At 45.6% G+C, this 11,425-nt stretch overlaps 2 protein-coding genes across 5 annotated transcripts in view; one reads left to right on the plus strand and one right to left on the minus strand.

Moving 5' to 3' along the window:
• Positions 1-513, minus strand: part of frem1a (Fras1 related extracellular matrix 1a) — a 68,322-nt gene extending 67,809 nt beyond the window's left edge. For all 4 annotated transcript variants that reach the window (XR_004336469.1, XM_032544662.1, XM_032544661.1 and 1 more), the window contains exon 1: positions 426-513. The gene's annotated coding sequence lies outside the window, so the exon portion shown is untranslated. The remainder of the gene's footprint in view (positions 1-425) is intronic.
• A 2,201-nt stretch (positions 514-2,714) lies between these two features.
• LOC116707138 (uncharacterized) lies at positions 2,715-8,865 on the plus strand. Its single transcript, XM_032544354.1, has 2 exons — positions 2,715-3,080; positions 5,999-8,865. Exons 1-2 carry the CDS (start codon positions 2,795-2,797, stop codon positions 6,400-6,402), a joined length of 690 nt encoding a protein of 229 aa, XP_032400245.1. The 5' UTR covers positions 2,715-2,794; the 3' UTR covers positions 6,403-8,865.
• Positions 8,866-11,425: the final 2,560 nt, after the last annotated feature.

Below are 11,425 nucleotides of genomic sequence, written 5' to 3' on the forward strand. Positions count from 1 at the left end.
TAAATGGGTGAAAGTGCACTTTTAAGCATTGGTGTATTTTACATTGCTTGTACCATTAGAGAAAGAAGAGCATGTATGAGCAGTTTTAAAACAATCTCCCTGTCACTGATGATGATTGAAAACCAGATTTTGTCAAATGTACTGTGTATCTGGCTGTGTGTATTCAATATTTAGACAAAAGGAGTTTTACAGGACAATAAGAGGCAGATTTATCATCAAAATCATAGTTCAGAGGGAATGATAGGAGACGGAGGGAAGAGAAACAGACAGACATATTAAAGATCGTAAAGACCATTACGAAGAAAATGACCAAAAATAAAAGGAGCGAGAAGACGACAAAGACATCCGAGCAAAGATCTCATCAAGTTTCCGAACCACAAACGTCCCCAGCAGATATCTCCACATACATGTAGGCATGTCCTTACCTGATCTGCTAACATCTGGCGCTTTTCTTCTTCCCTACCTGTGTGCTCTCGTCTGCTTTCAACTGCAACTCCCTCATTGATAGAATCCTCCTTAGTGACAAACTCCACCCACAAGAGAGTGAGATGAGGAGGGAGGGGGACGGAGGGAGGGAGGGACAGAGGCTGAGGACGCCTTCCTTCTCCAGTAATCGGAGCAGAAAACCCAAAGACAACAGTGGACTCTGAGATCAAAGTCTTGTCCAAAGTGCCTGGTGGTTCAAGGAGCAGCTTTGTCATTATTGGACGGAAAGAGGCAAAGATAAAAGGAATAAGAGTGCACTAATGTAAGGAAAACCCCAAAGGAGAGAAAAGGGACCTCATGTAGGCTAAAAGGATATCCTGGAAAGCCACAGACAGTCGGAGGGGAAAAAGTAGAGTAGGACCAGAAAACGAATTGCTGTGTGTAATTTTGTGAAATCAATTCCAAATCATGGTCTTCAACTTTAACAGCAACTGTAGTAACTCATATTTGATTTTCCTTTTATCTTCTGGAACTTTTCAAAGCTAAACTAATCAATATTCTTATCAAATAATTATACTGTTCTTTCAAAGGACAAACCTAGAGAGAATTATCATCAACTCTGCAAGTCCTGATTTTAGCTTATTTGCATTCATTTTGCACTTGAAATACAGAAACCATACAATACCCTTTCTCACACCATGCCTTTTTATCCCATAATGTAACTATTTTTTTATTACTTTACCCTCAAGATGTTACAACTCTTTTCAAATATTACCATGTTCTTGTAAAATTACGTTTTCTGCCTTTGAAGTTACAACCTCGTTCTCAAAATATCACGCAATCTCAAAATATTACGAATATTTTCCTTGTAGTGTCCTTGTGTTGGAAATTAGTATTCAATAGAACTTAGTGCATCTCTTTACATGATCGAAGATGAAGAAAAACATATGTAAAACCACGGGAACATGTATGACACATGAAATTGAGACTGAATAGTTAACAGTTAACCTATGCATGCAATCATTCAAACATTCATCCACTCCTGAAAATTATAGGGCTATTTTCATAATGCCTTTCATAACTGCTATGGGGACTGCACACAACGTTTTAGATAAATTGCAATTTGGTTTCCATCAGAAGCATTCCACTGAAACTGCTTTAGTCAAAGTGTCTATATCATGATGTCTGGGTCTAAGCGCATGTTGTTAACATACAACCATATTAACTTGGATTTAACTAATGGACTGTACAAGCACAAATCAAACCAACCAACACAACATATAACGCAATTAAATACTGGTTAATGGCTTAGGCAGTGGACGGGTGTCTCTGTGAGCTCCCTGGACGGGTTCTCCTCCTATCTCTTGAATAGCAGTTTTTCTTTGAAACTTGGGGTTAGCATGTACAATGCAAATAAAATAGGACCCAACGCAGAACCCTGAGTGACACCACAACACAGAACCTTGAGTGACTAACCCTGACCGCCCATTGGTCATACAAGGATGGAGCAGACCCTATGAAGTGATGGGAGTTGTCCCGCTGGACCTGGTCAACAGCCTTGCAGCAGCATTCTGGGGTTAGCATATACAATGCAAATAAAGTAGGACCCAACACAGAACCCTGACTAACACCGCAATACCTTTCATGTGGTGTCACTCAGGGTTCTATGTTGGGTCCTATTTTATTTGCAGGACGACTCCCATCAATTCAATTTTATCCTTGTTACATTGGCTCACTATCATGATCAAAATTCTTTTTAAGATTCTTGTTTTGACATGCAGAGCCTAGCATAGGGTCTGCTCCATCCTTGTTTCACTTCTGACCATGGGTTATCTGACCAGGGCTTACTGGTTGACTTGCACTCGACTAAAGACAAAAGATGACGGTGCCTTTGAAGTGATGGCTCCGACATTGTGGAACACCCTTTCTGTTTACATATGTTGTGTGGTCTCTGTTGACACTTTTAGAAAGCAGCTGAACCCATATTTAGCCTTTGTCTCAGGTTTTACTATCGTGAAGCACTTTGTGACTTTGTTCTAAAGGGGGCTGTATTAAATAAACATATTATTTTTGTTATTGATATTTTAGTTTGATGTTCATGTCTTTCTTCAAGTCAAAGTGGAGTCTTTCCAGTCAGTGCATCGGCCCGGTGGCTGCTTGTTGTGGTCAGTGCTTGAAAAGAGAGTGACATTCCTCGGCTTCAGAATGGGGCTGCTTCACTGAGTCCTGACGGCCCCTGTTGTTCCTGCATACCCATTAGTGCACAGACTGTTACAGAAGTCTGCCAGGTGAACATTTCAGTTCAGACAGCATAAGAAGTGCAAATACAAGATCATATCCGAGTGCTTGGAAATCATTTGAACTCAGGATGTTCCGAGGAGTCTGTTTGGGATTTTTTGACATGGCGCTGGTCTTCCCCCTGCTGTGCTCAGTCACAGGCTTGCACCTGATGGATCGCCCCAGAGATCCAGAGGATGGCCAGGAGCGCAACAAAGCCATTTTGGAAATGCTTCATATCAATAAAGTGTCCGCGAGCCATCAGGCTAAGCCACATCCGTACATGAGGGGGATCTATCACCGTTTGGGCTCACTGGAGGCCCAAGACTTTGGGAGCTCAGATGGAACGCTGGTGCAGAGTTTTCGTAGTGTTGTTGGTAAGGATTTCAAATGAATTGCCATTTAGTTCTGATTGTGTTAATTTGGCTACTTTCTTTAAAAAATTACAACTACTACATAACTATTTTAAAATCGAACTTATAACATTATGTTTTACTTGTCCTGTGTAATCGCTTCAAAAGAATAACAGAACAGCTACAGTATGGAGTTAACCTTGGCAGTGATCCATTGATGACGTCTTTGAGTTGGATTTTGTTTTGGAGCAAAAAAACCTGCTGGGACTCACAGTTTGGGTTTTAGCCAGATGTGCAGCATGCTTGAATCCCAAAAAGACAGTGTGCTGTAGAAAATAATGTCAAGTTGGGAACAGCAAAACAAAGTGTAAACATATTATTGGCAAGTTAGCAATATGCTAAAAGCAGCTAAAAAGGTCTACAGTGGGTTTATCCGGGCTTTTTCACTGAAATCAGCTGCTGTTAGAAATGGAAAAACACCAGCTACAGAGCTGGGGCTTAAAGAGAAATAAAGTTAGTTTTGAATATTAATGCATGTAAACAGGCTCGAGTAGGAAAGCAAAATAGGTTTTCAAAATGAGTATAATAGGTCTCCTTTAAAACAGCTGCTGTTTGATGAGTGGAGACCTGAGAGAAGAATTTGAAAATCAAATTATTTTAGTTAAGTATCAATGATTAAGAAGGTTCTACCTGACTTCCACCAAGATATTTAATGTGCCACAAATGGGAATAAAACTCTGGAACACTACACTATAGAAGGAATCGCTTCCTGCGAGCGAAGAAGAGCGACAATGCGGCCATCTTGCCAAAGGTCAAAGAAAGTAACACGCTATGGTGCATTCCCGCAGTGACATGTGGGGTCAGGAAATGGTCAAGCCAATCAGGGGCCGCCCTGCAGCCCTACCAGGATGACATCAATGGATCATTGATTCTGCGCTGATTTAATTTGCCAAACAACAGAAGCAGCTGTACCCAAAACTACAGATAATTCCTTTCATACCCAAAACAATGGATTGGCAGAACCACCAGGAATGACATTTACAAACGCACTGCAGCCTACAAATTAGGAAGGAAGTCTGGAACATGGGCAATTAGAAAGCAGCAGCCAACAATGTGAGAAGAGCAGTAAAAAAGGCAAAAAGGGACTACAGGAAGAAAGTGGAACTACAATTCTAGGAGGGAAGCATGGGGCAAGGTCAATGAACCATGACCGACCCATCCCTCCTCCTTTCTTCAAGTGCTAATGTAAAGAACGGCAGCCAACATGTAGAGGTTAATGGATGGGTGGGTGCACCTCTCACACCTATCTCCCTTTCTAACCCCAGATTTCCACAGGGTGCCCCCTAACCGGCTGCTCCGTGCTGCGCCGTCCGTCAACACCCACCAGGTCCGGATTTGCTGAACGGTTGCGGCCACGATTGACAGCTGAAGTCACGTAGACCCACAAGATCTCGCAAATTCACGTGGAACAGAACCACAAAAACCAACAACAGTTGGTTTCCATCCAGAGGAGTAGAGGGGGAACAACTCTGGGCTGTGTTTTCAAGGTGTAGTGCAGGGCGATATGATCCGCCGTGAGCGCGCTCTATTTTCTTTTGAAAATTAACTGGATGTTTTATTTTGTTTCCGTGCTCGACCTCCTGTCCCGCACTATTTGCTGCGGAGCTGTCCGGCGTCTGTCAAAAATAGGAGCTCCGCGTAAATGCTCCGGAGGGCCGGGGATCGCCGGAGCTGGGACGCAGTGTGTGGGAGTACACACATTGGCTTTAATGGAAACCTAATGACTCCGCCATTCCGGAGTTGGTCCGCAGCCGTTACGTTTCCGGTGGAAATTGGTTGTTAGCGTGACGTCAGTGGGCCTTTTGAGCATGTGAACACGGGAAAGCAACAGGGCCAGAAAGTAATGATAATAATGATCATAATAATCTTTATTTGTAGAGCACTTTTCCAAAACAAGTTACAGAGTGCTTTAACAAGTGTAAAGACAATAATATCCAAGAGACGATAATACAAAAAGACCAAAGCATGAAAACATTGAAAGACTAAAATACAGCTAAATATAAAATTTGTAAAATGCAATAGAATAAAAGGGATCAAGTAAATTTAAATAAGATTGGGAAAGGCTCTCCTGTAAAAGTATGTTTTAAGAAGGGACTTAAAAGAGTTCACTGACTTCAGCTGACCTGATTTCCTCGGGCAGGCTGGTCCAGAGCCTCGGGGGCCCTGACAGCAAACGCTCGGTCCCCTTTAGTTTTCAGTCGAGACTCTGGACCAGATACCAGACCTCTGCCCGAGGATCTCAAGGTGCGTGCTGGTGTATATGGGACTAAAAGGTCAGCAATATAACAAGGTGAGAGGCCATGAAGAGCTTTAAAAGTGATCAATAGAATACGTATCGGTGGGCGGGTCCTCAAACTGTGTGCTGACCAACCAGTACTGGTATTCACAATAATACTCCAATAGCGTGTCACTGCATATTGACTCAGTGGTGAGAAAGCCAAGGCAGAGACTGTTCCACCTCCGATGCGTGAGGAAATTCCAGCGATCCCCTTAAGTACTGAGGATTTTCTAATCCTGCATCAATGAGAGTATTCACTGAGTTACCTCAAGACACTTTACAGGTAGAGTAGGTCTAGACCACACTCTATAATTTACAAAGACCCAACAATTCCAATTATTCCCCCAAGAACATTAGTGGCGAGGAAAAACTTCCTTTTAGAGCGAAACCTCAAACAGACCCAGGTCTTGGTAGACAGCACCAAACAGGACCTCGGGGCCCTGGAGACAGTGGTTGGTTCTGGACAAACTCATGGCTGCACCCTACCCTCCCAAAAAGATTGATTATATATTAATTAGTTATATAGTTAAGGAGCAAAAGCATGCACAACACATTCTACTGCACTCTTAACTTTCCTTTTCTTTTCATTCTTTGGATGAACCAGGTCCTCCAGGATGGATCTGGTTCAACGTCAGCAGCCTGAGCCCCTCCATGCTGGGTGCCGAGCTGGTTCTGTTCAGGAAAACCCTCCACCCCCGTCCCATCAGTGTGACTGTCACCCTGCACAGTGTCACAGCTTCACAGGGCGCTCTGAAGGAAAGGCCTGCCCTCGAGGAGAGACTGCTGACCCTGGACCAGCGCTCCTCATCTGGATACGATGTGTTTGATGTGTCAGCCATTTTGTCTGGGAAGCCTCTGGAGGTGGTGGGCTTTCAGCTGCGCTACACAGACGAGAGTGGGAGTCTGGTCCTTCACGAAGCCCTGACACAGACTCTTTACTGTCTGAACCGAGGCTCCCTGAGAGAACCCTTACTGGTGCTTTACCAGTCACATCATCTCCACATCTAACTCTGGGACCATATGGGATCTGTGACCAAAAAGGTGGACCTTTCAGCACAAAATCGGCAAGGGGGTGATGATAATATATGCACGGCATGGTTTAAGACACTTTTACAGGGGAACAGTGTTTGTTTTTAAACCAGGGGCCTCATTTATTAAACTCCGCGTAGATTTGTGCGCCAAAAAGTCGGAATTTTCGTACGCAAACCCCACATTCTGATTTACAACACCATGCGGCGCACACCTGTACAGACTCTTCTCGTTAAAAATAAGGACAACCGTTATCTCATGCGGTCCGGGACGCGCCTCACGCTCCTCCCAAGGCCGTCCCATATTAGTTTCAAAAAGGTCCATATCCATCAATCAATCAATATTCCAGCATTGTAAAGGAGCCCTTGATGACCATTCACGAAAACGGAAAAATGGGGAAAATTAACACGATTCAGTGATTGAGAGATCGTGGTGCTCTTGAAAAATCTGCCATGCTGTTGATTGGTTGCAATACACAGGCCATCGGTAACCATAGGGCCATTTATTTATTGTCAATTATTATTGTAAATTAAGTCCAATAAACCGGTAGTGGATTGGAGTCATAGTGGCTCCATCAGAGTAATTAACCTTTGTGTGGTGTTCTGGTCTCTGGGACCCGTTTTCAATGTTTGCTTGGCTCATTTTCTGTAATGAACATAAAACATAACTTATTTTCAACGAATGCACACGCACGCCCCCCCCCCCAAACCAAATGAGGTGTTCACGTCTATTGAACCCGATTGTATTTAAAATGTAGGCGCCATAACATTTAACTGTGTCCTCCTCCTAACTGGGCCTGTTGTGTGTGTGTGTGTGTGTGTGTGTGTGTGTGTGCATCTGTAATTGAATTTCCTTGTTTTCTCACAAAAAAACAAAAATGATCATCTGACCATAAATGTGATATGTGATCTCACAGGTATAAATTGCAGATATGAACCATAAATGATGCCATAGGTAATTAAGCTAAAGTAGACATAAATTGTAATGTCTGTGTTGATTTAAAAAGCCTAATAACGTGGTGGGTCCACCAGACCACCAGACCTGGGAACACAATGAACACCACACAAGGGGTAGGTGGTGCAGGTGGTCTTGCGTTCCGCGTCTTTCCATTTTTTTTTTTTACCCATGGAAATTCTTTATAAATTCCCACTTTTGCGAGGAATGTGGCAACCGCAAATTTCTCTCAGCTTTACGGAACTTTTTCTTGCGTGACAGGTTTTATAAATGAGGCCCTTGGATCCTATTTTTCTGCTGTATCTGTGTCTTTAAACCTGGTCCAGTATTAAGCAAAACTGCTGGTGAAACAAGCTACAATGTAACGTTAATGGGCAATTGCGCACCGTCAATTTACGTCCACTTAAAGTACTTGTTTTAGGCTACCACTGAAATGCTGAAATGCATCACAGCAATGGACATGGACTGTAGTTATATAGTGCTTTTCTAGTCTTGAGGACTACTCAAAGAGCTTTTACATAGTAAATACGGCCACATACACTGTGGCCAATGGGGATTTCGGAGTTATTCCATGCAAACCAAGAAGGGTCTTACTCTTGCGTACTCTTAATCTGAGCCTGTCAATTGTAAAAACAGCACTTTTAGTGGACCAAATTGACATTACCACTATAGGATTCCATTGCAGCCTGGGGGCTGTTGCGCAAAAGCAGAATTTATAAAATCCCAGATAACCGATAAAGCCAGACTTGACCTGGTCTAGTCTGTGCAGCCTGGCTTGGTGCGTTTCAGAGCGACCAATCTTCTTGTGGAAGTATGATAACATACTTCCATGTATGTTAACATGCTGTTGGACTGAATACGTTAGGGGAACGTTCCATAAACGTTGCAGCCTAAAAACATAGCCTACATTTACTGACCATTGCTCTGAATTGAAACTGTCATAATTATGCCATTCAAGGATTAGGCTACTAATCATTTGCCCAAATTAACATTTGTAGTCTGCCTTAAACATAAGCAGGAGATAATGTTACTCATCATATTTACCATGAAGATCAATCTTTTACAATGCTAGAATATGATGCCTTAAAAATCTCTCTCACTCTGTTTCTCCCTCTCTCTCATGGGCTGTAATATCCATTTCCTAAGTCATATTAACTTCCACTGCTTGCAAATGTTTGTTTTTGCAAATGACATGTGACCCATTATGGTTTCAGTTAAGAACAGTAGTTCATAGATGCCCATTTGTAGATATATCCTTCAGACGGTCTGATTTAATCTGACACGCTTTTTCTCACGTGTTTCCTTCTTTACATATGTGCATAGCTGCCTCGTATGTATGGAAGTATAAAAGAAAGACACAAGGAAATTAGACTCTTAAATCAAGTAACTATAAAGATATTTAAGTGATAAGTATAATGCACACTGTAAACATGACTGTAACAGAGTGTATTCATCAGTTATTTCCCCCTTAGCAAAATATAAGGTCAATGGTAGTAGTAGTAGGTATTGGTTCAGTGAACTAAGACTATAGTTAAGGAGGATTGTACAATTAGGATAGGATATGTTCTTAAAAATGTAAAGAATACAAAAAAATGAATCCACTGAAATAATTTAAGGTGCATTGGTCCACTATAGAAACAGACATGTACAGCACTTTATGTATTGCCCTTAGGAACAGACATTTAATAAGACATGTGGCAACTTTTTCAGCCTTTTCTGTCATTATATATGCAAATATAACAGTCACAATGACTTTCACATGAATAATGATAAAAAAATTATGTGCCCAACTTTGAGTAATAATAGTACTTAAATGAGCAGCAATGCACATGTTGGGTTTAAATGCGGGCTGATAATAGGTTAAAACCTGCTGAGTGAACAGAAAAGGCCCCCGGAGGACTAAATCCTGGCTCTTAGCCTGGTTGGGACCGGGCTAGCTGTAGGGAATAAATCTCCATGGTAACTTGGGTGCGTTTGTGAAACCGAGTCAAGGCTAAATTGAGCCAGGATAACTGGGAAATCCCGGCTTAATCCCTGATCTTCATCCATGCATACAATATTTCATACCCTTATCGGATCAAGGTCCCGGGGGCAGCAGCTCCAGTAGGGGACCCCAAACTTCCCTTTCGAGCCCACATCAACCAGCTCCGACTGGGGGATCCCGAGGCGTTCCCAGGCCAGGTTGGAGATATAATCCCTCCACCTAGTCCTGGGTCTCCCCGAGGCCTCCTCCAGCTGGACGTCCCTCCACTATTCCAGTGGTCTTCCCCGGCCTTCCCCTGGACGTCCCTCCACTAGTCAGGGTCTTCCCCGAGGCCTCCTCCCAGCTGGACGTCCCTCACCTAGTCCTGGTCTTCCCGAGGCTCTCCCAGTGCCGCCTCACCTAGTCTGGGTTCCCCGAGCTCCTCCAGCTGGACGTCCCTCCACCTAGTCCTGGGTCTTCCCTTGGTCTCCTCCCAGCTGGACGTCCCTCCACCTAGTCCTGGTCTTCCCGAGGCCTCCTCCCAGCTGGACGTTCCCTCCACCTAGCCTGGGTCTTCCCCTGGTCTCCTCTGCTGGGACGTCCCTCCACCTAGTCCTGGGTCTTCCCCGAGGCCTCCTCCAGCTGGACGTCCCTCACCTAGTCCTGGGTCTTCCGAGGCCTCTCTCCAGGGACGTCCCTCACCTAGTCCTGGTCTTCCCGGTCCTCCTCCCAGCTGGACTCCCTCCACCTAGTCCTGGGTCTTCCCGAGGCTAGCTGGACGTCCCCCACCTGTCCGGGTCTTCCCTGGTCTCCCCCGCTGGAGTCCCTCCACCTAGTCCGGGTCTTCCCACGGCCTCCTCCCAGCTGGACGTCCCTCCACCTAGTCCTGGGTTTCCCCGAGGCCTCCTCAGCTGGACGTCCCTCCACCTAGTCTGGGTCTTCCCCTTGGTCTCCTCCCAGCTGGAGTCCCTCCACCTAGTTGGGTCTTCCCCGAGGCCCTCCCAGTGGACGTCCCTCCACCTAGTCCTGGGTCTTCCCCTCGGTCTCCTCCCAGCTGGACGTCTCCACACTAGTCTGGGTCTTCCCCGAGGCTCCCCAGCTGGACGTCCCTCCACCTAGTCCTGGTCTTCCCCGAGGCCTCCTCCAGCGGAGTCCCTCCACCTAGTCTGGGTCTTCCCCTTGTCTCCTCAGTGGACGTCCCTCCACCTAGTCCTGGGTCTTCCGGGCCTCTCACAGCTGGACGTCCCTCACCAGGCCTGGGTCTTCCCCTTGGTCTCCTCCCGCGGACGCCCTCCACCTAGCCTGGGTCTTCCCCGAGGCCCTCATCCAGCTGGACGTCCCTCCACTAGTCCTGGGTCTTCCACGAGGCCTCCTCCCAGCTGGACGTCCCCCACCTAGTCCTGGGTCTTCCCCTTGGTCTCCTCCCATGGCTGGACGTCCTCCACTAGTCCTGGGTCTTCCCCGGGCTCCTCCCAGCTGGACGTCCTCCACCTAGTCTGGGTCTCTGTTCCCCCTGCTGGACGTCCCTCCACTAGTCCGGGTCTTCCCCGAGGCTCCTCCCAGCTGGACGTCCCCCACCTAGTCCTGGGTCTTCCCCTTGGTCTCCTCCCAGCTGGACGTTGACCACCTCCCTAGGTACAGGAAACAGGAGGCATCCTCACCAGATGCCCGAACCACCTCAACTGGCTCCTTTTGACGCAAAGAAACCGCGGCTCTACTTCAAGGGAGACGCCAGCCCCCTCTCCTGAGGAAACCCATTTCGGACGCTTGTACCCTGGATCTGGATCTTTGGGTCCTGACCCAGCCTTCGTGACCATAGGCGAGGGGAGGAACGAACACTTAACGGTAGATCGAGAGCTTCGCCTTCTGGCTCAGGCCTCTTTCCGCTACAACGGTGCGATATTAATGAATTAATCCCTGATCTAGGTTTTGTGAAATAGCCCCCTGGTTTGCAGCTCCTAGTTACAGCGTTTTTGCTCAATACTACCAATTTCAAAGATTTTTGGTACTTAGACACCAATGCACTGGAAAGTAGGGTCCAGGTTGGAAACTAAAACCAAATCTCTTCAACCTTGACATGGTCTT

This window comes from Etheostoma spectabile, chromosome 19 (genome assembly GCF_008692095.1).
Source record: "Etheostoma spectabile isolate EspeVRDwgs_2016 chromosome 19, UIUC_Espe_1.0, whole genome shotgun sequence".
Taxonomy (NCBI): domain Eukaryota; kingdom Metazoa; phylum Chordata; class Actinopteri; order Perciformes; family Percidae; genus Etheostoma; species Etheostoma spectabile.

Bases quoted from the DNA above. Each gene is read 5' to 3' on its own strand.
- LOC116707138 (XM_032544354.1), top strand. From the start codon at position 2,795: ATGTTCCGAGGAGTCTGTTTGGGATTTTTTGACATGGCGCTGGTCTTC. The intron at 3,081-5,998 runs GTAAGGATTTCA...TGGATGAACCAG, and splicing joins GAGTTTTCGTAGTGTTGTTG to GTCCTCCAGGATGGATCTGG.